Source organism: Apodemus sylvaticus, chromosome 13, assembly GCF_947179515.1.
Source record: "Apodemus sylvaticus chromosome 13, mApoSyl1.1, whole genome shotgun sequence".
Taxonomy (NCBI): domain Eukaryota; kingdom Metazoa; phylum Chordata; class Mammalia; order Rodentia; family Muridae; genus Apodemus; species Apodemus sylvaticus.
This window is the reverse complement of record NC_067484.1, coordinates 85,281,373-85,308,832: the sequence shown is the minus strand read 5'-3', so window position 1 is coordinate 85,308,832 and position 27,460 is coordinate 85,281,373. Positions and strand designations below refer to the sequence as shown.

Genomic DNA, 27,460 nt, shown 5'->3' with positions numbered 1-27,460 from the left:
TGGGAGTCTCTCCTTCCATCAGGTGGGTTTTGAGACTCAAACTCAGCCCATCAGGCTTGGCTGCAAATGTGTTTACACAGGAGCACTCTCACTGGCCATAAAAGCTAAGAGTCACAGCAGGCATTCACAAGGAAAGGCTAGCAATGAGAAAGAAATACTAGAAGAGCATGCACTTACTGTGTCCATGAAAAGCTGGAGGCCACTTAATTCCTGCCATCTTGACCCTGGACCTTCGCTGAAATCAAGGAGGGTTGTCCGCCAAATCCCTTCTCAGCTTCAGGAGGAAAACAGAGCAAATGTCTGCAAGGCTGTTGCACTGCGTTCAAGAAGGAGATGCATCCTCTCTCACTGACATCCAGATTTGAGGAAAACTTGAAGATATTGTTTTCACTTAACTCTTTATGAGTTATAGAGCTGTTATCCTGGGTGCATTTTCCTTGGGGGTATTGCTAGGTTTTCTCCTAGGTAGAAAAGATCTTTAGAATTGAGCTAACAAAGGTTGTATTTCCAGCTTCTTTGAATTGTGATGTTTAGGTAGCAGATCTTTTACCCAAATTCTCTTCTGCAGTATATTCCAAAATGTTAACATTTTAAATTTGTGGAAATAAAACTCAAAATAGATAGATAGATTAGATAGATAGATAGATAGATAGATAAATAGATAGATAGATAGATAGAGATAGATAATTTTTCTTGTTGCTAAGCACCACTTTTCATCTCACATTTTTCACTTACGCATCATTATAAGTTTCTAAGCAATACTAATATAAACCAAATTCTTTTAAAAAAATCTAAAGAGACACTGGGAATGTAGGCCAGTTTGTAGAATGCTTACCTACTGTACAAACATTTCGGATCTTGTCCCTAGAACTATATGAAGCCACGTGTGCTTTTCCAGCTCTGGAGGGAGTGGAGGGAAAGTCTCAGAATTCCTGGTCACCCTCAGCAAGGTTGAGGCTCACCTAGGCTGTTTCAAAAATAAAAGCAAGGGAGGCAGGCTGCAGAGATGGCTCAGAGATTAATAATGCATATTATTCTTGTAGAGGACTTGGAATTCATTCACACCTGTTCTCAATATCCATTTCAGGTGGCTTGCACTTGTCTCTAATTCCAGCTCCAGGAGGGTCTGATGCCTATGGCCTCCAAGGGCACCTACTTTCACACACACACACACACACACACACACACACACACACACACACACTTGTATAATCCTGCAATGAGCCTATGAACTTACGTCATTTCACCCACCATAGTTTGAAACTTGGAGAGGCTCAGCTGTGATGTTCCACCTCAAACTCCACTGTACCTAAATTAGGTCCCAAGCCCAACCATCTGTCTTGTAGATCAGATCTGACTGTGAGGTGAGTCAGAGGATAACTTACCGAATCTCCGGAGCGGGAATTGATCGGCCACCTTATGGGGTGTTCACCATCAACCCTCGGACAGGAGAAATCAACATTACCTCAGTGGTGGACAGAGAGATAACCCCACTGTTCCTGGTAAGTCCTGGCCATGGATTTTTATTAATTTTTTTTAAGTTTTTTCCCTCCTTTTGAAAAAAAAAAGAAAATTAACCAAATCTGTGTATTAAAAATAAAACAGTAGATTGAAACAATCGAAAAGTTTGAAAGAACAAGTCTGAAAGAGTCAAGTTGGTGTCCCATGTATTACACCTGTTTATGAGCAAGTTCCGATGACATTTCAGTAGCTAGGCTCCAGTATACTCTGAATCGTATTTCATATTCTGAGAAACAGTATGTCAAGCGAGTTGCTAATTAAGTGGAGAAAGACAGCTTCACTCTGCTTCGCCCAGATCCATTGCCGTGCTCTCAACTCCCGGGGAGAAGACTTGGAGAGACCGCTGGAGCTCAGAGTGAAGGTCATGGATGTGAACGACAACCCCCCAGTCTTCACTCAGAATGTGTACACAGCCCACATCGAAGAGAACAGCGACGCCAGTGAGTGCGCCCCGCCCCTTTCCTGCACTGTCAGTCACTTCCTCCTCAGAAGCCTTGGAAGACTGACAGGCTGGCCTACTCAACTATGGGAAAAAGCCAAGCTCCATTTGAATAAACCCCAAACATTCTAATGTCTAGAAATAGAAAAATAGATAGGGTTTTGTTTTGTTTTGTTTTTGTTGTTTTGTTTGGGTTTTTTTGTTTTGTTTTGTTTGGGGGGGTGTTTGTTTGGTTGGTTGGTTGGTTTGGTTTTTATGAGACAGGGTTTCTCTGTGTATCCCTGGCTGTCCTGGAGCTCACTCTGTAGACCAGGTTGACCTCGAACTCAGAAATCTGCCTGCCTCTGCCTCTGCCTCCCAGAGTGCTGGGATTACAGGAGTGGGTTTATGGGACATATGGGGAGGGGTGAACCGGGAAAGGGGAAAGCATTTGGAATGTAAACAAAGAATATAGAAAAAAAGAATGGTGAGGTGGGAGTGGGTAGAGGTGAGCACTCTCTTAGAGGTGAAGGGGGATTTGTGTGGGGGAATTGTAGAAGGAAGACTGGGAAAAAAAAGAAAAATGAATAGTTAAATAGATGGGCTCCTATTTATAGGTGATTCTTATACACGCAGTTGGGCCGGTGTTCAGCGTCATTCTCAGAAATGGGTGAATTGACTTACTCTGAAGAAGTAAACTGAGGAAATCGAGAACCACAACAGACTCCATTCTGTTCTATCATTGGAAAGGTCATAGCTGAATCATAGGAGAGGTACAGGAGACATTCTCTCCAACAGAGCCACCATGTCTTCAGGCAGCAAGAGACATTCTGTTCTCTCTCTCTCTCTCTCTCTCTCTCTCTCTCTCTCTCTCTCTCTCTCTCTCTCCCTCCCTCCCTCCCTCCCCTCTCTGCCCACTGGCATCTCTTTCTGATCCTCAGATAATCTTCTACCTTTCAGTTCTGCATCTCACATTATACCTTGAAAGACATTCCAGAGGCAATAATAGCAAAACTAAAAAGAAAGACAGAAAAACACATGTTTTGAACATACAGAGTAAGAAGGTGTGAAAAGGCAGAAAGGTTTTGTCTAAGGGACACAGGGAGGTGGCTGGGGCCAGGGCCAGGGTGAACAACTCTGGCCTTAGCTTCTTGCTGACATACCTCAGAGCAGCCTTGGTGAGGGAAAAGGAGAAAGCCACACCCAGTTCAATACTATTTCCTCCTCCTCCTCCTCCCCCTCCTCTTCCTCTTCCTCCTCTTCCTCTTCCTCTTCCTCTTCCTCTTCCTCTTCCTCTTCCTCCTGTGAGCACAGCTTCAGCACAATCACCCTCAGGACCAGGACACACCTTCATAAGCTTCAAACTCCTGTTGCCCATGCTTTTTCTGTTTAAGAGCACCAAGATTCTCTGCAGTAGGGTCTTCACTTTGAGGCCTGGGAGATAAAATATTGGCATAGTCTGGAAAATCAACCCTGCAGATGGATGTTGCCAATGGGAAGGGTCCAGGGGGCCTGGTCTTTCTCTGCATGAATAATTAGGAACTTTTTATATTTCTCTGAACAATTACTCATTTTGATAACTATATAACTTTTACTTTGATAAATTATCTTCTAGTGCAAACAGTAATAATTCTGCTCTAAGTGACAATTAGCAATATACACATTTGCCAGGAATGATAGCATGTGCCTTTGACCCAAGCACTCCAAGGGCAGAGGTAGGTAGACACACCTGCAAGTTTGAGGCCAGCCTGGTCTACAGACATACCTAGTCTCAAAAAAGATAAGCAATAAATGATTGGGATGTTGAATTTAACTAAGTTATCAACTTCTAAATTAAACAATAGAAAATAATTTCACAAGTCCATGGTAAAAACAAATCTTATTAAATCACTTCCGTTGACTTTATGACACTCTATTGAACTTTTGCATATATTAAAGGATACCAGTTTGCTGCTAACTTATCATTAAGAAAATGAAGGAATAAATTGCCAGGAATTTCATATGTTGGCTACTGTTATTTTTGTAACTACTGATGTGGGTAACGCAACTCCCTGCTGTAAGCTACAGTAACATACTCTCGAGGAAGTCAGGAAAATTGAAGGAAAGACCAGCCACTCTTTTTATACCTAATGCCTGGAGGGATTGAATCTAGTAGAAATCTAACCATTCTCTATCTCCATCCTTACTTATAGATGCACTGGTGGTAAAGTTAAGTGCCACAGATGCAGATGAAGACAATCACTTGAATTCTAAAATTGCATACAAGATCATCTCCCAGGAGCCCGCTGGCGCACCTATGTTCATGGTGAACAGGTACACTGGAGAAGTCCGCACGATGTCCAACTTCCTTGACAGAGAGGTAAATCCTTCTATGAATGAACGGTAACAATGAATTTGGTTTTGTAAAAGCAGAAATGAGATAATTTGTGCATGACCTTAGTCCAGTGCTCAGGAGGGAAGGAAAAATACTCTAGTCATTTTTTAATGAAAACTAAGTGGTCAGTAATACAGATTTCATTTTATGCACCTATTAAAAAACAACTAATGGCGTTGGCTTGTTGTCTTAGCCAGGGTTCCAATTCCTTCACAAACATCACGACCAAAAAGCAAGTTGGGGAGAAAAGGATTTACTCAGCTTATGCTTCCATTACTGTTCATCACCAAGGGAAGTCAGGACAGGAACTCAAGCAGGTCAGGAAGCAGTAGCTGAGGCAGAGACCATGGAGGAATGTTGCTTACTGGCTTGCTTGAGTTTCATATGTAGTCAAGTTGACAACCAGGAATAGCCACTACAGTTGTGTTGGAGTCACAAGACCTAAGCCTTCTGATTCTCTTTCATTCTAATTAAGCAACACAGTATGTACAATCTACTGGTAAGGGGCTCAGATCGGGATGGAGCCACAGATGGGCTGTCCTCTGAATGTGACTGCAGAATCAAGATTTTAGATGTCAATGACAATTTCCCCATCTTGGAGAAAACCTCAGTAAGTTATTGTTCTAATTATCTTTCTCCCTTGTCAATGATCAGTTTGCCTTTATGCTTATTCTGAAGCCTGGCTGTTACACTGTGGGAGAACTCAGCTTCATTATATAAACTTTAGCATTTCTGATGAATGGTAACACACCTGTATGTTTGTCTTTTTATTTTTTAGCATTCTATATTTTACTTTAAAATATTTTTATTTTATTTTTAACAGCTTTTAATTTTTATTTTTATTTCTATCTGTATTTGTGTTTTGCCTGCATATATGTCTGTGTGAGGGTGTCAGATTCCCAGTAACTGAAGTTAGAAACAATTGTAAGCTGCTATGTGGATGCTGAGAATTGAACCTGGGTCCTCTGGAAGAGCAGTCGGTGCTCTTTAACTGCTGCACCACTTTTCCAACCCAATCTTTTTATTTTTATTAACATCTATTTACTGTGTGTGTGTGTGTGTGTGTGTGTGTGTGTGTGTGTGTGTGTGTTGTGTGTGTGTGTGTGATGTGTCAGCACACATGTGCCAGGGTGCACATGTAGAACTCAGAGGACAACTTGCAGGAGTTGGTTCTCTCCTTATATCATGTAGGTCCCAAGGTTCAAACTCTGGTTATAAGTCTTAGCAGGAAGTGTCTCAACCCACTGAGCAACCTTTCCTGCCCCTATACATTTATTTTTGACTTTTAGTTCCAAGAAAACCCCCTCTGTAAAACCAGTCCCCTCCACATACTCTACTCACAGAAATGTGGGAAGTTGCTGATCCAATGAAACAATAGTAGCACTTTTGAATAGTAGCACAATTGCAAGTTGCTGAGTTAATTATTCTAGAGTCCCAGACATCCTCAACTCCCGTTCTCACCTTCATCACAAAGTATCCTAAATCTGGGACTAGGGAGATAGTGCAGTTGGCATAATAGTTACCCAGCAAGCTTGGAGCCCTGGGTTTGATCCCCAGCAACAGTGTTGTGCAGCATACCTGTAGTCATGGCTCCTGAGAGGCAAAAGCAAAAGGAACACAAGTTCAAGGTCTTTCTCAGCTACATAAGAAATTCAAGACTAGCCTGGGCTATATGAAACTTTAAGTTAAAAAAAAATTGCAAAATCCAAATAGCAGAGCCAGGAATTTTTACTATTTCAGTAAAAAATATTTCTTCTTCTTCTTCTTCTTCTTCTTCTTCTTCTTCTTCTTCTTCTTCTTCTTCTTCTTCTTCTTCTTCTTCTTCTTCTTCTTCTTCTTCTTCTCCTCCTCCTCCTCCTCTTCCTCCTCCTCCTCCTCCTCATGCTTCTCCTCCTTCTCCTCCTCCTCCTCCTCATTCTCCACCTCTCCTTCTCCTCCTCCTCCTTCTTCCTCCTTCTTCTTCATTCTTCTCCCATGTCATCTCTCATTACCTTGTGCTGGAACAGTGACATGATAAGCATTGCCTCTGAAGAGTTTGTGGCCCACAAAGTCCAATGTTTACTATTTGGCCATTAACAGATTATTTAAAAATATGTCATTATTTATTTAAAAGAGAAAAGTAAGTCAAAAATAAATATGAAAAAATGAAGCAGCAATGGAATATTGATTTCACATGTAGCATATGAAAACATATCTTATTATCTTACAATCATGTTTTTAGATTTGTGAGTGACTAGATGCCAAATGATACAAAAATCGTTGGCATAGTTGTTTGTATTTTAGAGGATAATTATATGATAGTAAATGTCTTTCTTCCTTTGCAAATCCATGACATGGACTTGATCTGTTTATTTCAGTACTCAGCAAGTATTGAAGAAAATTGTTTGAGCTCAGAACTGATAAGATTGCAAGCAATCGATCTCGATGAGGAAGGCACTGACAACTGGTTAGCTCAATACTCCATCCTCTCTGGCAATGATGGGAACTGGTTTGAAATCCAAACAGATCCAAAAACCAATGAAGGCATTTTGAAATTGGTCAAGGTAAGCATGGGATCCATAAGGGTTCCTTCCAAAGAAAATGCCAGTGATTCTGAGGTTAAGAATATGCCTTCCAAAAGTACTTCAGAGCCTGAATGCCTTTCATATTTGTGAGTTTCCTAGACTGTGATGAAGGAGTCTTCTTGGCCAGCAATACAATATTTATTATCAAGAAAGCTAAAGCTATATTGTTCTCATAGTGCTCAAAGTGCACCATTCACCGGGATGAATGGTGAATTCGGTCTTTTGATCTAGAGTGATTGATGTGAGGACATGAAAGGTCACAGGTGGAAAGGTCATGGTAGAAACAAGGTGTGCTGGTCACATATTTCACTGAGAAAAAATAAGGAAAGTGCCCTCAAAGTAAGTAGTATGTCCTTTACAACGAATAGCAATGCCAGGGTAGGATGTAATGCCCATCAAGGAGTGAAATACCGATGGGATAGGAGAAGGTGAGATCTTTCCGAACCAGGTTTGTTGGAAAAGGCTTCATGCAGCAAGCAGAGGAACTGAGGACCCACTCATTGGGGGTGTTTATGTAATAACAAAAGGAGAAAACACTAGTCTTTACTAAGCAACTGCAATATTCTACACCAGCTATCATGCTCTGCACACAGACCCTCCTCTAACCCAAGACACTGTGGGAAGAAAAGCTGTGAATACTTTTTATAGAAAATGAGACAAAATCAAAGACTGAATTGCTTCAGTTCTCCTGGGTGGCAAATGACAAAGACAGGATCCAACCAGGTCTGTGAGATCCCAGTCTGAAGATGGTAAACCAGGATTCAACAAAGACCCAGTGTTGGTCACGTTAGTCTCCAGAACACTGTCTCACAGACAGTGCCCAGCACACCTTGTTTCTACCATGACCTTTCCACCTGTGACCTTTCATGTCCTCACATCAATCACTCTAGATCAAAAGACCGAATTCACCATTCATCCCGGAAACTCAGTTCAAAGGTGACTATTTCTCTGGGTGTGGCATTTACTTAAATGTGCCTAACAAAGGAGCCATCTTGTCGACCAGATCTTGTGCAACTAAGTTCCAATATTGGGCAGATGGTAATAGCATGATTTCTTATAATTGTTTGCATCATCTCAATAATGATTATATGATTGCCTACATCCTAGATTTTGTCTCCTTTATTCTGTCATTACTACTTCAGAGAGATTCTCAGATGTGAGTTCTACAAAAGGAGGTTGGAGTCCTAATTACTCAGCCAATAATAATGGGTGATTTTTGATCCATTATAGATTTACTTTTAAAATAAGTGTCACTTATTTCATTTTAAAGTTTTTTTATGTAAACGGTTGAAAACTCTAAAATCATCTCAATTTTAAGTCATGGGCTTAGGAATTGGATGGATATCCCAGTGGTAGGGAACCCATCTGGCATGCTCAGGGCCTGGGTTCTATTCCCACCCTCATAACAAACAAAGATAAACAAAGAACAAATGACCCTATAAATTTAACTGACCTATACACATGCAAAAGGTTTAAGTGATCATATGCGTAAAAATCCTTATGAAACTAAAACTATCTCAATTTAAACATCAGAATTGCATCATTCCAAGACTTTGCCCTAGTGTATAGCCTCCGCATGAAGTTTCTTATTCTATCTAAAGGGAGCACTTGGCTGGGGAAATGGTATGGATGGTAAAGCACTTGCCATTAAAATGTGAGGACCAAAGTTCAAATCCTCAAAACCCAGAAAAAAGTCATTTGGGCATGGGGGCCCATCTGTAACCCAAGAGCACAGGAAACAGAGACCAGGATGTCCTCAAGGCAAGCTCACTAGCCAGACCAGCCAAACATTTCAGTTTCAGAGAGAGAGAAGGAAACCCAACATCAGCCTCACACACACACACACGTACCTATGACACTCATGAAAACACACTTAAACACATCTATATATGCCACACCCTCGCCGTTGCCATCCTCCCAAAGAAAGAACTCTTTACTAGTTCAAACCTGTTTGTTTCTATCATTTCAGACGCTGGATTACGAACAGGAACCTAACATTTACCTCAGCATTGGAGTTAGAAACCAAGCTGAGTTTCACCATTCAGTGGCATCCCAATTCCAAATGCACTCCACCCCTGTGAGAATCCAGGTTGTTAACGTGCGGGAAGGACCGACCTTTCGCCCAAGTTCCATGACGTTTAGTCTACGAGGAGGAGTGAGGGGAGACTCCTTAATGAACTATGTGCTTGGCACCTACACAGCCATAGATATGGACACTGGGAGCCCGGCAACAAATGTCAGGTATAGCAAACACTTGTTCATACTTGCGTGGCAGTTCTAACCACTGTTCATTCATGTGGTGTGTGCTACAAAATTTGTGTAGGGTTTGGAGAAAGGGGGTTTTCTCTTATTGGTTATTTTAGAGGATTATGACCCTATTTGGCATTTTCTTGGAATTTAATAACATGCTAGTGGGAGCTCTGGCTACTTATAGAGTCAATGCATCTGGGAAATGATTGCAACATTAAAGCACTGCCGATGCTGCCATGAGACTCTCTTTGATCTTTTGAGCTCAGCTGTACTACCCAGCACTAAGCCTCTGTAGGTTATATTGTAGCCAGTGGCACACCATAAAGAATGAGTCACTACCTGTTTCCATAAAACCTGTGACTATCCTTGAGATGACTTTCAACTCTCTGCTTGACCTAAAAGGGAAAAAAAGAAAGAGTGAAAGAGGCTGAGACATAGGTGCTTCAGGAATATGTGAAAACAAAAAGCCAAAACAGGAAAAGAGAACAGTATACATTAGGGGCACTAGGCCCAGAGACTATACACAAGATACCCTAGAAATCACTAAAATGGTCTTCTCTTCACGCTTTTCATCTGTATCTCCTCTTCTTCCTCCTCAGTTCTTGTAGAGTGAACAAAGTCTATAAATGTAATAACCTAATTGGCTTTGAGGAAAGCTTCTGAAGTCTACTCACATGAGGAAATGACAGAGAGAATCAGATGAAGGAAGTGCAGGAGCTGGATCTCACCTGCTGGAGAACCCAGTGTTCTTCCAATCAGCTTAAGTCCTTTAGATCCTTATCCATAACAAAACCCAGACAGAATGGCAGCTAAGGGCTACCACCAGCTCCTGAGCAAGCCAGCAGCCAGGCCCTCTGATACCAGCCTGCCTCACACCCACAACCAGCAAGCAGAGTCTGTCATGCATAAAAATAAATATTTTTTTCAAACTAATAGGATATTTGGCATAACTTAATATTATAAATTAATCGACCTGATATATATCCATACATTTTACTATCTAATTAAAAATCAAGAAAAGGAATGATGAAATGTTGTTGTCAACCTAACACAATAATACATTTAATACTGGATTCTCACTAGGATACACACACACACACACACACATACATTTTGTAAACTAAGACAATTGTCGTGATGAATCAAACACAGTTCATGGGTTCATTGTATTATAGTTCTGATGTGATTTAAAAGTCTAACTTTCACAGAAGCATAACGATGAACTTGTTTATTTAAAAACAGGTATATCATAGGGCATGATGCAGGCAGCTGGTTAAAAGTTGATTCAAGGACTGGTGAGATACAGTTTTCTAGGGAATTTGACACGAAGTCAAAATATATTACGGATGGGGTTTATGCAGCAGAGATCCTGGCTATAGATGGTAAGAAACTTCTTTTCAATATTTTAATATGATTAATAGATAAATAATACAATTACATGAACTATTGTTAGTACAACTACTCTAATGTTGACAGTTGTATTAGTCAAAATTTATTATTTAATGGTATAAATGAAACTTAAAACAGAAAGTTTTGAATATGTAAGATTAAGAACTGAACTTATCAAACTTAAAAAATAGAATTTAATTATACACATAACCATAAATTTGATACTCAAGCCATAATTTATCTCACCTAGTTCCAAATCAGAATCAAGTGTGTTTTATCGGATGAGACATAAAAGTTAGGCATTGTGTAAATAAAAGTTTGTTTCTATTTATGACCGCATAGCTTGAGTGTGGCTAATCTCACTTGTGGAGTATGTGAGGAATGCTTCTCCACAGTCAGGATTACAAACTGTGCCCAAAGGTCATTACAGGGTCACCTTGGTGGGAGGCAGCGAGCCTGGAGCATGCTGACTTTCGTCACCAGAACTAAGCTATGATGTGACACCTTCCTGTTGCTTAAATAGACAACCCTGTACATTGCAAGATACTCTTGGTCAACAAAGCTTCAGGTGATTGAAATTCTACTATCTTTAAGCAAAGATTAATCCACTTCCTTCATTGGAAAATTGATGACATATTCCTTCTGGAGAATAGCAACAGGAATTTGTTTATTTGTCGAAATCAATGATTCTCCAGAACAACGCCTAGGAAGCCAGCTGCTACAGAGCAAATGAAGTCAGAAAGAAGAGAGATAAATGTCTCAACTGTCTCCCTAAAGGAAGCCTGAGGAGGTTGGATAGTGAACAGCTCTCTCTGGCCTTCACCATATATGGAGAGAAAGGCCGATGATTCAATGTATGCCTAAGGCAAGGCCGAGGTAGCAGTTAGTGAGCTGCTCTCAATCTGGGCCTTTAAAGTGTTCAGAGAGAAAAGTGACGCCCTATCCGGACACTTTAAAGGTGAATGACTAAACACAAGGCTCAAAATAAACAACCCTAAAAGCACAATAAAGTCCAAGAAATGACCCACAAGTTCTTGTCTTCATCCAGAGTGCCTCTTTCAACGTTCATCTCAGTTAAACATCTAACATTTTCTTGCTTTTTGTCATCATTCTGGAGGGCTAATTTTTTTCAAAACAGAGTCTAAGCACATTGATCATGCTTCTGTCATATGTGAAAATCTGCAATAAGTAGAACAAAATGATAACTATGGCCCAAGAAAGAAAAGAAAAAGTTTTACCAAAATTCACAAAAGATTAAAAAGGGTTTTGCTTACCTGCGCACAGGATCCGTGTAGGCAGAGGGCATCATTATCTGGGTTGTTTTCCTTGAGCCAGAATGGGTACACAACAAGCAAGTAGGTGGAAGCCCTAGAGAGCAAGTGTTGTAACAACAGCTTCTGCTTTAGTTAACAAATCACAAGGCCACAAGTCAGAACCAACTATGGAACATTGTGCTATGACTCTAACAAAAGAGTAAGCAAACAGACTTTAGAAAGTCTTGTGATGATAAACTTTATCATCACTTAGGTGTCCAAAAGCATCTTGGTAGGCAAGATGGCTCAGTGGGTAAAGGTCTTTGCTGCCAAGCCTGATGACCTGAGTTCTTCTTCTAGGACTCACATGATGGAAGTAGACAACCAACTACCGCAAGGTGTCCTTTGACCTTCATGTACTTGATGTGGTGCTCACACACAAAGACACGTGCACACACACAAATGCACAGGCACGCACACACACATATACAAGCACACACAAACACAGACACAGACAACAAATACACAAACACACAGATAAATAAATGTAATAAAATATTACCCTTAAGTGTACTAACATCTTGTAACATTATTTAGCTAGCTAACCTAGAGAGAGAGGATAATATCTTGAGTTTTCAAATGAGAAAATCAAGGCTCCTTGCACAGTGAAAACAATACTTTTATCACTGTAACACATAAAACAGGAAGCAGACTTCGCTCAGACCCCAATTTTTATCTTCTGCCATTTCTAATAAGTCATATTGACCAATACTTTGTTTTAAGTAGATTAGGGGGGAACTTGACATTTTTTCTAGAAGAGTCATTAGAGAGAGAAAAATTAAATTTCTTATCAACAAAAACAAACAGAATAAAATATGCAAGCAATTGTACTCCCACACACACCAGAGTTGTGAACACTGTACCATGCACAGAGCCTGTCAGACCCTGAATGGGGAGGCTGACAGCTGCTGTGGGGTCTGCCTCATTAAGACAGGCTGAGAAGAGCAAAGGATGAAGGTTCTTTGAAGGACATGCCATCTTCCACCCTCATGTTCATTGAGATCAAGGGAATGAGAGGAAGAGAAAACACATCTGCAGAAGAGTGAGCATCAAACACAAGAGAAGAAAGGCTGAAAGAATTCCAGAGACACTATGGTGACTAGAACAACCTAGCCAGCCAGAAACCATCACACCTCACACGGCTCTCACACTGCTCACACTTCCTACGGCATCCATGTGGGATATGAAATAGAATCTCCTCCCTGGCATTGCCTACCCTAACGCCCACGATGCTCTCCTTTTCAGATGGCTCTGGGAGAACAGCTACGGGAACCATATGCATTGAGGTTCCCGACGCCAACGATTACTGTCCCATCATTTATGCTGAAAGTAGAAGTGTCTGCACCCAGGCTTCCTCTGTCAGGATCTATGTCAGCGATCATTCTTTCGGGTCTCCCTTTACCTTTTGTGTAGTTGACGAGTCACCAGACACAGCTAACATATGGGATATCAGGTCCATCAATGGTAAGTAGACTAGAAAGGTGCTCATACTCGAAGGTCCAACACAAAGGAATGGCTAAATATAGTCCAGTAGTCGAACCCAATTTTATGTCTCTTTCCATGACATAGTTACATTAAATAAAAATTAAAATTAAAAGCCAGGTGGCCATGGCACACACCTTTGATCCCACCACTTGGGAGGCAGAGGGGGGTGGATCTCTGTGAGTTCAAGACCAGCCTGGTGTACAGAGTAGAGTTCCAGGTCAGCCCAGACTGATTAGAACCCTGTCTCAATCAGGTATACTACGCATTTGGGAAGTTAGAAATCAGTCTGAAGAAAAAAGTCAAAATACTTCACTACTTAAGTTAAAAACTATAATGTGCAAATTCAAGCTAACTCATTGTTTTTTATACACGTTGGCAGTAAACCAATATTTAATCCCTTGAAATAAACATGCAATTCGACAAACACCAAAGGTCACACTTCCCCGCTTTAATTAATCCCAGGCAAATACAAAGATTTCTCTCAAATCTTCCTATCCTGAAGATATTCACTCACTTTCTTCTCACCAATAAAATTGTTTCTAAAAGGAGCTGTTATATCCTTACTTATAAGTGTAAATTTTTAAATCCAAATTGTCAAATATTGCAGAAATAGTTGAGCAAATCATGGGACATGTCACTAAGATGAGGCACTCTAGAGTGTGGCAGTACATGCCACAGTCGATGACAAGGGTAACTGATAGAAAGGAAGACAAGTATGGGGTCTGGCTCTCTCCATATGCAGAACCTTCAACTCTGACCCTAACAACACAGAACTTGGAGAGAGGAGCTGAGCCTGCCTAGGGCATCAGGAAGGGTTACTTCCAGGGGTTTTAACCTCTTCCCTCTGTCTTCCTTGTTCTCCAGGAACCTCTGCCATCCTTATGACTGAGCAGACTTTGTCTCCAGGACCCTACCAAATCCCCATCCTCGTGAAGGACAGTCACAACAGAGCGTGTGAATTGCCACAGACCGTGCTGTTAGATGCCTGCTTCTGTGATGACCACCGTGTATGCTTGCACTCCAGCACCACAGGCATCTACAGTGGGGACACCACCTGGGTGACAGATGACATGTACGGGACTGTCACTGACGACGGAGTTAGGGAGTCAAACGTCAGACTTGGCCCAGCGGGGATTGGCATGATTGTTTTGGGACTCTTGCTACTGCTCTGTAAGTACTACCCAGAGTCTCTTCTTAGGCACAGCAGAATTACTAAATTCCTTGGGCCATTTCTTTCTGGTATCTGTAGCCATCTGGGGGCAGACAAGGGCTCACACCTTTTTGATAATGACAGCTACAAAAATCAAGGGTTTTGTGATCTTCCTAAAAAGGGGGGGGGGCCATGCAAATCATTAACACAGATACATATAAAATAGATCTCATAATAGAAACTTTATAAATATGATTCAAAGTAGAAAGGCAAGACCAAAAAAACTCAAAGGAGGTAAGTTGTGGAATTATTTACAGACATGGATTTAAACGTGGCTCTGAAAGTTGAGATTTTCTCCGAATGGTGATCTAATGAGCAATCCAGGGCAAAGAGCAGCCCGCAGCTCTAGCCAGGTGGGATATTGCAAGCCACTCCTCAGTGAGGCCCCTGGGCTAAGTCTTTAGCATCAACAAAATAACAAATAGCAGGCTGTGGGAAGAGATTGAAGGGCTGAGCACCTGGAGGAAGTGGAAGCGGTAAGCAAGGGCTGGAGTGGAGACACTTGGGTAATAAACCTGGAGCAGTAAGTGCTCTGGGCTTTGGTTCCAGGCAACAAGGAATCAGTGGTTACTGGGCTCTTGTGTGAGATGCTGCTCCCTCCAATAAACCAGGATCCAGGGAAAGTAGTTTCAAGAAGTCTCAGACTCTACCCGAAGATCCTGGTCTTAGGAATGTTAAAGCCCTGAGCAAACCTCTCAGAAGGAGGCTCACCTTCAGTGTTTTATTTTCAAACATATAGGTCTTCAAAAGAGAGTTCAATTATGTATTTTAGATTTCCCCTAAAATATTTAGACATCATGGGGAATCTAACACCGGCTCCTTAAACAAAATGATTAAACTACACTATCGATACATGTTTATGAATGAGCATAAATTAAAACATTGTCATTTTGAGATATAAGAAGATAGTATCTGTTGTTTGGACAGACTTTCTTAAAATGACCTATGAATTTGACGAGTTACACAAAAATAATGAATGATTCTCAAACTGTCTTTGGAAATATCCCAGAACCTGACCTATGGTGTGTGAGGAGTCATGATAAACAACTTCAAGTCAGCAGTTCACAACCTAGACACACATGAGAATTATTGAGATGTCTTCACAATGAATCATGCTTAACAGAACCTAAGCACAGACACCTTAAGCTCTCCTGACCTAGCCTTTAAAACACGGTGTCAACAACATTTGCATCAGGGTTCATATCCTGGGGAAAGGTCAAAATTCAAATTTCAAAATTCAGTTTCTATTGTCTACATATTTTTCCTTCAGTCTTCTAAAGTTGAGATGTCATATGGGAAACCATCCTAAGTGGAGAATGGACTGTAGGTACACCAGTCAGGAGCTACATATTATCCACAGATGTCTACAAGTATACAGATGGAATACTTAGAGTCAGAGAACTGAGCTAGAATCCTGAATATGTCATCAGTTGGCTTTGAAATCATAGAATCCAGGGAGAATGGGGCTGTCTTGGTTAGGGTTTCTATTGCTGCAACAAAACACCATGACCAAATGCAAGTTGGGATGGAAAGTTTTTATTTGCTTACACTTCTGCATTGCTGCTCATCACCAAAGGAAGTCAGGACAGGAACTCAAACAGGGTTGGAACCTGGGGGGCAGGACCTGATGCAGAGGCCATGGAGGGGTGCTGCTTACTGGCTTGCTTCCCCTAGCTTGCTCAGCCTGCTTTCTTACAGAACTGAGAACTACCATCCCATGGATAACATCAGCAGATAAAATAGACTGGGCCTTCCCCAATTGATCATGAATTGAGAAAATTGCAGCTGGATCTCACGGAACCATTTTTTTTTTCTTCAACCAAGGCTCATTCTCTCCGATGACCCCTAGCTTGGGTCAAATTGACACACAAACCAGCCGGTACAGGGGGCCTTGCTTTCACATCAGTTAGTCGAGTCTGGATTACAGAGCCTCACAGCTCTCTGCTTCCAGTTCTCAGGTCCCGTGTGGTTTGGTGTGTGTGTTTATATAGATGGATGGTCACATGTGATACTTTATTCTCTGGGGAGGAGGTATCTGATACATTTTTGCCTCTGTATTCATCCCTTTGGTTCCAATTATGGTAATTCAAAAAAGTGACTTTCTAACCTGGGCAGCTGAGATTAACTCTCATCACTTTCTTGGACAGTGTCACCTCTTTTACTGCTCATGTGTTGCTGCAAGCGAAGACAGCCAGAAGGTCTTGGGACACGGTTTGCCCCTGTGCCTGAAGGAGGTGAAGGAGTGATGCAGCCCTGGAGAATAGAGGGGGCTCATCCAGAAGACAGGGTGAGTGGACCACAGCTCTCCTCGGAAGTGTGTGGTTTCAGCCAGCCTTGACAATCCCATGCAAGGCAAAGTAAATAAGTCTCAGCTTTTAAGGGAAGAATGTGAAACATTTATTTTGAAATCTCTTTTCTTTCAGGATGTATCAAATATATGTGTACCCATGACAGCCTCTAATACCCAAGATCGCATTGATTCCTCCGGTCAGTTGACACCCAATTCTCTTTCCCTTTCTAAGGTTTACAAAAGTATTCTTTCAAACAATCTCAAGTTAACATACCTTCTAAATTAGCATATGTGTGAATGTCATTGCATGAGAATGCATTCAGAGTGTAAGTGACATGACTGAGGTGGCACTCAATTTTTCTATCTGAAATTACAGCCAAGCAAAGTATAACTAAACAATTTAACAGACACATTCTGAAACCATAATTGGGATTTTGTTTCTAGCTCTGCCACTTATTAGTAAGAAGTTCCTGGAACGCCCCACCTCCCTGGATGTAGTCCTTCTCCTTGAAATGAAGGCTACATGACACTTATGTGATCAATGTTGTAATTGTAATTTTATATAATATATTTAGAAAAATCTTTATACAGCATTGATGCAAAGTTTTTTAACAACATATATGTTATATAGAATATATGACCATGCAAGTGTTAGGTAGGATGGATGGATGGATGGATGGATGGATGTTTGGATGGATGTTTGGATGGATGTTTGGATGGATGTTTGGATGGATGTTTGAATGGATGGGTGGATATGTGGATGGATGGGTGGATATGTGGATGGATGGGTGGATATGTGGATGGACGGGTGGATGTGTGGGTGGATGGATTGATGTATGGATGGATGTGTGGATGGGTGAATGGATGGATGGATGTGTGGATGGATGGATGTGTGGATGGGTGAATGGATGGATGGATGTGTGGATGGATGTGTGGATGGATGGATAGATGGATAGATGGGTGGATGTGTGGAAGGATGGGTGGATGGATGGGTGGATGGATGGGTGGATGGGTGAATGGATGGATGGATGTGTGGATGGATGGATGAGTGGATGGATGGATGGATGGGTGGATGGGTGGATGGATGAAATGTGGATGGATGGGTAGATGGGTGGATGAATGTGTGGATGGATGGATGGGTGGATGGATGGATGGATGGATGGATGGATGGATGGATGGATAGATGGGTCGATGTGTAGATGGATGGGTGGATGGATGTGTGGATGGGTGGATGGATGGATGGACGGACGTGTGGATGGATGGATGGGTGGGTGGGTGGATGGATGGATGGATGGATGGATGGATGGATGGATGTGTGGATGGATGGGTAGATGGGTGGATGGATGGATGTGTGGATGGATGGATGGATGGTGGATTTTACTGTGTGCTACAATGTACATAATTAGAGTAGTGCCTAGTTATTGTAATGAATATCTATAACAAAAGTTAGAAAGTTATTTGCAAAAAATGTAAGAAAAGAAAAACAGCAAATGTGTTCTTGGAGCATTGAGCTGAAGAACTCTTTAAATTCGCATGTACCTTTCCCACACCAGTGTCAGACTCTGCTAACTTAACCAGCCCCACACAGCACAGAAAAGTTAACAGTTCTTCACAACTGGGAATTGCTGGTCTAAGCTGGGGTTGTCCAGTTCTAGAGCAGACTCAAGAGTTTCCGGTGATGACTCCTCAGTACCCAAAGCCTGGTACTTTCCATACAGAGCGTGCATGGTTCCGAGTGAGCCAGCTCTCCGGTGCTCATGCAAATGAGGACTGGAGATCTAGCTGCAGAACAGCCTGGTCCTTGCTGGAGTCATGGGGATAGGCTGCACCCCATTAAGGGGACTGGGGACTAGGGCATAGAGATTGCTGTGCCTGAACAGACCCAGTGCCTACCTCTACATTCTGTATCTTTAAATATCCAGGCAGAGGTTGTGAGTCCTGTCCTATAGCTGTCTCCTTCTGTAACACTTAACTTTGGTCAAGTCAGAAAACTCAATTTGTGATCACAGTGGCTCATTGCCCAGCTTTCTAAAACCATTTCTGTGTTGTGTTGGTGGTGGAGGAGGGGCTGACAGTGTTCTGTGTGTGTAAGCCAGGTAATTTGAGCACTGTCATGGAAACACCCTGTCTTTCCAGAAATCTACACCAATACTTATGCTGGTGGAGGAACAGTGGAAGGGGGCGTGTCAGGAGTGGAGCTCAATACAGGTGTTGGGACAGCCGCAGGCGTGGTAGCTGGAGGAGCAACAGGGACCCTGAGGAAGAGGAGTTCAACTATAGGGACTCTCCGGGAATACCAAGACACCGGCATGAACATGGCCTTCCTGGACAGCTATTTCTCCGAGGTAAGCCTTATCTCTTACCTCACATACACAGACTTGGAAAGAATAGCTGTAGGGGTGGAAATATATTTGGCTGCTTTTAACCCTATTCCAATCTCATATAAAAATGTTAATATTTTTTTCAGTTCTTAAAAAACATAAAGCCAAAATACAACAGTATTTCACATTTCACTATGAAAAAACCAACATCTGTCATCATCCTCTGCTTCCCTTTTCTCAACATCTTCTCTTCTGTTTTCCTCTGATTGTCCCCTTTTGGTTCCCATAGTAACAACAGAGCAAATGGATGCTGATAAATAATCAAAACTTTATTCATGTCCTTAGGGCACCATTCTTGTTCTCCAGGTAGATCCAATGAAAAGAGGAAAGACAGGACAGGGCAACGATGTGGCTCAGTTGGTAAAGCACTGGCCTAGCATGCACAAGGCCCTGGGTTCAGTACCTATCATATACCACACTTGGCATCACCTACCTGTAATCCCTACACTTGGGAGATAGAGGCAGGAGGATCAGAAGTTTGAGGCCATCCTCAGCTGCATAGTCATCCTGGGATGGCTTAGAACTATGATGGACAGATGGGATGGATATGAGAGCCTGTCTCAGAATGATGATGATGATGATGGTGATGATGATGATGATGATGGTAGTTATTTGTTATCATTAGTATTATTATTATGACAGGGCTAGGAACAAAGCATTTAAAAGTGAACAATGCATTACCACAACTTGGTGATAGATGAAAGCTGACAGAGAAGAAACTAGGATCTAGGTACTCTTTTCTCAGTCTAGTGCCCAAACTTTTGTGTCCCAAGGAAAAAGGTGTCAAGGTTCTGTTAGCATGCCAAACAAATGTTCCAATATACTGTGCTTATTTATTAGTGCCATAAACACTAAATAAGTTTAGACTAAAAGGATATATTAGCTATTAAGAGCACTGAATGCTCTTCAAGGATCTGGGTTCAATTCCCAGCACTCACGTGGTGACTCATAACCATCAATAACTCCAGATCCAGGGAATCCAATACCATCTTCTAGCCCCACAAGTACACATGGTGCACAAATATACATATAGGCAAAAATACCCATAGATACAAAAATAAGATATAATTCCTCATATTAAAAACCTTTATTTTGTTTCATCAGCAATACATTTTTCTCTGTGTCCATTAGATTCATTCCTCAAACGCTGGTACATAAATTTCACCATTGCTCTTTGGGAAAAAAAAAAAAAAAAACAGTCTGAGCATGCTGTAACCACACCAGGCCAGTCTGTTCAACATTCCGTCATGGACAGGGAGGTGCCCACGAGGCCCCGCCCCATGTGCTGAGCTATTGGCAGTCATTGGTTGCTAGCCAAGGTGGGCATGGACATTTTCTTCAGTTATGGACTCACTAATGAGACGCTCATGCCCCAGCCACTCCCCCGCTTACCTGTGTTTAGGCAAGCAACCCCAACTCAGCACATTTAAAAGAAAAAGTTTAAAGTCATGAAAGCAGCAAGGAAACTAAAGAGGAAGAAAAGGCGGTTCAGAGGCAGTGCGGAAGATTAGAGAGAGTAATGAAGGCAAATTAGTAAAAAAAAAAAGTAGCAGTTAAAATATTATTTTGAAACATGTGACTAATATCAATTATTTAGTAATGAATAAACACTACTAATTAGCTTAGTCAACAAGTAGGCTCAAATTATATGTATTTAAGAAATATTCTTAAATCATTCCAAGAATCATAACTATATACTAAATGTACTGTAATATATATACTATGTACCAAAGACCTTTCACTCCCGCCACTACCTGGTTTTCCATGCAAGAAACTGAGGGAGTATCTGAGGGCCATCCAGACTATGAAGGGTCAGTGAGTTGGTCTTGATGTCATCATACACGCTCACTCAGTTCTGGTGGGGAGTGTGGAGTGCAGAGCACGGAAAGGCAGCAAATGCAGGACCAAAGATGTGACTCACTTTGAGACTATATTCTACAACTGCTTGGGACTTGAGCATGCAACCACTCTGTCTTTGGGTTTTACTGCTGTGAGCAGACAGCATGGCCAAGGCAAGTCTTATAAAGGACACCATTTAATTGGGGCTGGCTTATGGGTTCAGAAGTTCAATCCAGTATCATCAAGGTGGGAACATGGCAGCGTCCAGGCAGGCTCAGTGCAGGAGGAGCTGAGAGTTCTACATCTTCATCTGAAGGCTGCTAGCAGAGTACTCATTTCCAGGCAGCTAGGATGAGGGTCTTATAGCCCACACCCACAGTGACATACCTATTCCAACAAGGCCACACCTACTCCAACATGACCACACCTTCCAATACTGGCATTCCTTGAGATGAACATATACAAACCATCTCTCTCTCTCTCTCTCTCTCTCTCTCTCTCTGTGTGTGTGTGTGTGTGTGTGTGTGTGTGTGTGTGTGTTCTTCCCTCCTTCCCCCTTCCTCCGCCCCCTCTCTCTCCTTTCCTCCCTTCCTTTTAGTTATTTTATAATGTAAAAAGGTCAGGATATAATCAAGTGACACCCTGCAAACCCTTAAGATCCCGTGGAAAGACATGCATGGTGACACACATCTGTAATTCCATATATGTTAAAAAAAAAAAAAAAAAACATCAAGCCAAAAAACAAAGTCATGGATGGGACAGAGAGTTGTGAAATGTCACCCTTAGCTGAAGAGTATTGGCAATTGATGGCCACTATGGGAGGGAGTCGGTTTGCTCCAGCAGATGGTCCTCCGGCCCTGCACATGCAGGCAGCACTGAGCAGACACAGGAAGCTGAGAGAGAAAAGTGGTAGAGGAGGAAGAAGGGGGTATTGGGGAGGAGGGAAAAGAGGAGGACTGGGGAGGAGGGAATGAGGGCTAGTTGATCAAAGCACATTACATGCATATATGAAATTATCTAACAATAAAAATAAATTTTTAAAGAGAAAATATGTTGAGGTTGAGGTTGGAAAAAAATGTGTGGAACCCTTCATGGGCCAAGACAGGAAGGGAGAGCTGGCAGGTCTCTGCTTCCAGCCCTGGTCTAAGCAAAGATATCCACTTTCTGCTCTTCTCTGTCTGGGTGAGCCCACTCTGGGCTCCTGCTAAGAGTTTAGTCTTTAAAGTCAATTTTGAAAAAGAATTTGAAGCAAGGCATGTACAAGCCTATAATCCCACCTTTGGAAGCTTGAGACAGGAGGAGTGTGAGTTTGAAGCCTGCTCCACAGTGAGACTGTCTCCATAATAGTAATTTGTAAAACATCACAGGGACTCGTCTTTCAGATCTTTCCATGTTTACACTTATTTCTGCCATCATCTTTGAATAGCTAAAGCCACACAGATCTTCAAGGACATTCTGAGGAAAGTCTCTTGACTGTCAGAGAATTTTCAGTTTTACGTATGAAACTGGTCTAATGTATCTCATTACAGAAATATTTGGAGACTAACCAGATGACCCAGCATGTTTAGCTTTATGTCAAGTCCAACAACCTGAGTTCAAGGATCTGCTCATTAGTAGGAAAAACCAACCTGAAAGTTGTCACTGACCTCCATATGAGGTCTACAGTGCACACCTAACCGCACACATGCACACAAGTAAATAAATGCATAAGTGTAAAAAAAGTTTTTAAATAAATATTTTGAACATAACTAAACACACTTTATTTCTAAGTGATCTCAGAATCAAAAAATCATAAACCCAAAAGAATTGAATATTATCTGATTCAAAATACAAGGAAATATGTTATCATTTATTACTTTTCAAATTGGGGAAACACATGTTCCTATACCCCATTAACTCACACAATTAGCACTATTTAAAAACACAATAATTTAGTAATACAACAAAGTATTACTTTATTTCTTAACTTAGTCCACAAAAATCTCTAGGTCAGAAGTCTCTGAAGCCTCTAATTTCCTGTCTTTCCTCCCATCTTAGAAAGCCTATGCATATGCAGATGAAGACGAAGGCCGACCAGCCAATGACTGCCTGCTCATTTATGACCACGAAGGAGCTGGGTCACCCGTGGGCTCCATTGGCTGCTGCAGTTGGATTGTGGATGACTTAGATGAAAGCTATATGGAGACCTTAGATCCAAAGTTCAGGACTCTGGCTGAAATCTGCTTGGACACAGAGATTGAGCCATTCCCTTCACACCAGGCCTGTATACCCATCTCCACTGACCTCCCTCTGCTGGGGCCTAATTACTTTGTCAATGAATCTTCAGGAATGACTCTCTCAGAGGCTGAATTCCAAGCAGAAATGGCAGCAGCCTCTGAACCCATGATTCACGGGGACATCATAGTGACTGAGACCTACACTACTTCTGACCCATGTGTACAACCCACAACGATTGTTTTTGACTCTCAGCTTCCGCCCAACGTAGTTGTGACCGAAACCGTAATGGCACCTGTCTATGATGTTCAAGGGAACATTTGTGTGCCTGCCGAGATAGCCAACACACACAATGTATACTATGCCGAGAGAGTGGTTGCTAGCCCTGGCATGCCTGACATGGGCAACGGTAACATGAGCGATGCGTGTGTAGGACCAGTGATGAGTGGTGGTATTTTGGTAGGGCCAGAAATTCAAGTGACACAAATGATGAGCCCAGACATTCACATAAGCCAAACCACAGGCTCCACCTCCCCAATGGCGTCTCAGCACCGAGTAACCAGATACAGCAACATACACTACTCCCGACAGTAAGTCTTCTGTGGAGACTCCGTATTCTTCTAATGCCCACCAACATCCCATCAAAGACATATGGTGTGCTGTAGTCAACACTCAGCAAACATACACACATTCTAAGTTCAATGGGGTTCTATGATGACACCTTTGGGAGGATAAATATGACTTCATGCTTTAGATAAGCCTCTTTTTAATTTTTTCTGTTTCTCAATAATGGGCCAAAAAATACACCGTAAAATTAAAGGTCTTGTACCATTTAGGTGCTGTCTACCAAGTAGCACACAAGTTATGGTGCCAAGTCCCCAGCCTGAATCAACAACCTGGGAAAGATGTAGCACACAAAAGTTGCAAATGAACTTTTATCTGTATCTTCTACCCATATTTTTCTTTAGAGAAAAATTTTGATCATTTTTTTAAATTCAGGTTAAAGCTATATAATGAAACCCTGTTTAAAAAAAAAAAAAAGAATAATCAATTACTTCAGGACTTCAGGTGTAGCCCAATGGTACTATTTGGCCAGCATACCTGAAGCCCTAGGTTCAATCCCCAGTGCCAGAAAAAAATAATTGAAACAAATGAAATGCAAATTTCTGGAAGGTGGCACATTTGTCGGTTCATAGGAATTATGTTTTCAAAGAGTTTTTCAAAACACGCAACATTAATTGTTATTATAACACTAGGCATGCCTTATATGAGAAAGAGCTGGGGGCTATAGAGACGGCTGAGTGACAAGAGTAATTACTGCTTCTGCAGAGGACCCAGGTTCCTTTCCTGGCGTCCACACTGTAGCTCACAACAATTTGTAACTCCAATTCTAGGGGATCTGATGAGCTCTTACAGCCCCATTGGGCACCAAGCATAAACATAGTATGCATACATACATGCAGTCAAAACACTCAGACCTGGGCTGGAGAGATGGCTTAGTGGTTAAGAGCACTGACTGTTCCATCAGAGGTTCTGAGTTCAAATCCCAGCAACCACATGGTGGCTCACAACCAGGGATCTGATGCCCAGTTCTGGAGTGTCTGAAGACAGCGACAGAGTACTTACATACAATAAATAAATAAATCATAAAAAAAAAACACTCAGACACATAAAACAAATCTAGGAGAGAGAGAGAGAGAGAGAGAGAGAGAGAGGTGGGGGGAGGGAGGGAAGGAAAGAAGGAGAGAAAGAAAGAAAGGAAGGAAGGAAGGAAGAAAGGAAAGAAGGAAAGAAGAAAGAGCAAGAGAAAGGGATGTAAAAAGGGAGAGGGGAAGAGAAGGAAAAAGAGGTTTATTAACTAAAAATCCTTACTCAAAAGGATAAATGCATACATATATCCAGAAATATATGTAATTGTACTTTATTGATTTATATTAATTTAAAATCACAAAAAGAAACATATCTTGGAAGATGTATTAGTATTTTTCCTATTACAAGGAATTTTTTATTACTTTTGCTACTTATGTCAAAAAATATAACATTGTTTAATCAGTCTCCTTGGTCTGAGTCAAGGAGGCTTCACTTGGCCACCAGAAGTTTTCCAGATACACATATATAATTATTATATTTTTAAACAATATTTACTTGGAAACTGCCAGGTTTTGAGCACTGGTCTTAGCTTTATGGATATGGAAGGAAAGAGGACAGCCATGCCCGCCTCAAGCTTCACGCTCATTTCTAGATGTAAAAAGAAGACATGAAGGTATGACTCTGAATGTGTCCAAGAATAGTGAGAGAGCAGCTGGAGGCCGTTACAGAGCTTGCTTCTCTTGCTGATCCTGCGTGTGACACCGAGCGAATGCAATGCAAAGAGCAACACCGACTCCCTGTTTTCAGTAGGCATACCTCAGGCTCGAGAAACAGAAGCTAGGTAATTCTGTAAAATATGTAAACTATTCAGTACAAACTGTAATATGACTGGAAAGACAATGTAAATGAAATAAATATCTTTTCAGGGCTGATTCCTTTTAGAAGGAAATAGTGAGAGTTTTTTGTTTTGTTTTTTTTTTTGTTGTTGTTTTGTTTTGATTTTTGGTTTTGGGTTTTTTTTTTTGTGTGTGTGTGTGTGTTTGTTATTGTTTTTGCTGTTCCCTTATTTAAAAGCTTTTGCATTGGAGGTCTCTGCCACAGGCTTTGGTTTGATTTTGTATAGAAAAGAAATAGAGAGATAAAGTAGCCATAGCATGTGAGTTTTGGTCCAAAACCTTGAACCCTTGTTCCACCCCTCTGGTCAGTGTTCTGGTCAGGGTTGGTGGGATGGCTCAGGAGGGGAAGTGCTTGCCAGAAAACCTGAGGAGCCGTCTGATCTCCAGAACCCATGCGGTGGAAGGAGAGAACCAGTTCCTGAAAGTTGCCCTGAGAAGAACGGAGAAAATCCAATCTCATGTATTGTGTGAACTGTGCTGTTTGTGAATTAGAACAGAAAAAGAAGTCTCTTAAAAAGCTGACTTCATGACTCTTTGCCTATCAGTAGGTAATTGTGTACCCAGACTATTCTGTAACAGTTTTCAAATATCACATACTGTGATGGACATGTTTACTTATTCCCATCAGAGATTCAGCTACATTTCTCTTCTTTATAATTTGGTGAGATCCATAGAAAAGTCGAGCAGTTATGCTTCCAAAGTCATCTCATAAACAATACCTGGGCATTGGCTGAACGCACAGTGGCTCTCAGGCACCCAATTTTGAGACATATCCTGACATAGACATTTCTCTCTTACGGTTTATGAACCACTGAGCCACTGATTCTAGAGATCAGTAAAGAGCCAGTGAATCACTAGAACACCAGTCAGTCAAAACTTAAAACACTTTTGTTAGGTCTCAAACCCGGGACAAATCCCTGAGGTGCCTGTCTATTTAACATATCAAAGCAGATCCTTTCCCCTGCTGTCCTTCCAAAGGTTGGATGCAATCCACCAATTTTTACAATGCTGGTCCTTTTTACTTCTTTTGCACTTTTGGCCTCTTGGTCTCCTGCTCCCCGACCCCCTCAAGTGTTCTGGCTTGGTCTGCCGATCATGTCCTGTCTGAACTCTCAGATGTCCCACCTCTGGCTATGTCCGGTCTGAACTCTCTCAGATGTCCCTCCTCTGGCTATGCCCTTTTATCTACAATAAACTTTCCCCTCCACCATACCTAGAAGCAATGATGTTCTCCTTTTTAATTCCTTTTTTCATTCAGCTCTGAGTTTTGAGAAATGAAGAATAAAATAGACCCAATCCTAAGAAGAGAAGGAAACATCTCTGTGAATGTCTTCTTCTTTCCCATTTATCACTGTGCTTCCAAAAGAGGCAATTCACGCCACTCTGGGTCCCTCCTCTGTGGGCACTGTCCGTGGATTCAAGAGCAACCACATTTCACTTTCCCTTTCTGCACTAGCAGTCAGCAAGAAGCCTTTTAACATGCTGAGGTGGTCAAGTCCTATCAAACACAACCCAAGTTTCTGAAATTGGCTTATTTTTGAAGATCTCAGACAAATAAAAGGGAAAAATCAAAAGTTGTACTATTTGGTTGGGAAGTAAACTTGAAATGACATTTACATTAAAGGCTGATTTTAGAAAAACTGAAACCCTAGGCAATAAATTTTGATAAGTAAGCATAATAGCATATATTAATGAATAAACAGAATCTCTTGGAAAAGCTTTGGGT

The 27,460-nt window shown here is 41.5% G+C and overlaps 1 protein-coding gene across 1 annotated transcript in view; it reads left to right on the top strand.

Annotated features, from left to right (window-relative positions):
• Dsg4 (desmoglein 4) overlaps positions 1-23,842 on the top strand; it is a 34,405-nt gene extending 10,563 nt beyond the window's left edge. The window contains exons 4-16 of the mRNA XM_052155314.1: positions 1,347-1,502; positions 1,817-1,961; positions 4,132-4,298; positions 4,789-4,923; positions 6,671-6,856; positions 8,847-9,118; positions 10,370-10,509; positions 13,075-13,293; positions 14,179-14,484; positions 16,672-16,811; positions 16,948-17,011; positions 18,951-19,159; positions 23,072-23,842. Coding sequence (XP_052011274.1) covers positions 1,347-1,502; positions 1,817-1,961; positions 4,132-4,298; positions 4,789-4,923; positions 6,671-6,856; positions 8,847-9,118; positions 10,370-10,509; positions 13,075-13,293; positions 14,179-14,484; positions 16,672-16,811; positions 16,948-17,011; positions 18,951-19,159; positions 23,072-23,842 — 2,910 coding nt within the window. The remainder of the gene's footprint in view (positions 1-1,346; positions 1,503-1,816; positions 1,962-4,131; positions 4,299-4,788; positions 4,924-6,670; positions 6,857-8,846; positions 9,119-10,369; positions 10,510-13,074; positions 13,294-14,178; positions 14,485-16,671; positions 16,812-16,947; positions 17,012-18,950; positions 19,160-23,071) is intronic.
• The last annotated feature ends 3,618 nt before the right edge of the window (positions 23,843-27,460 follow it).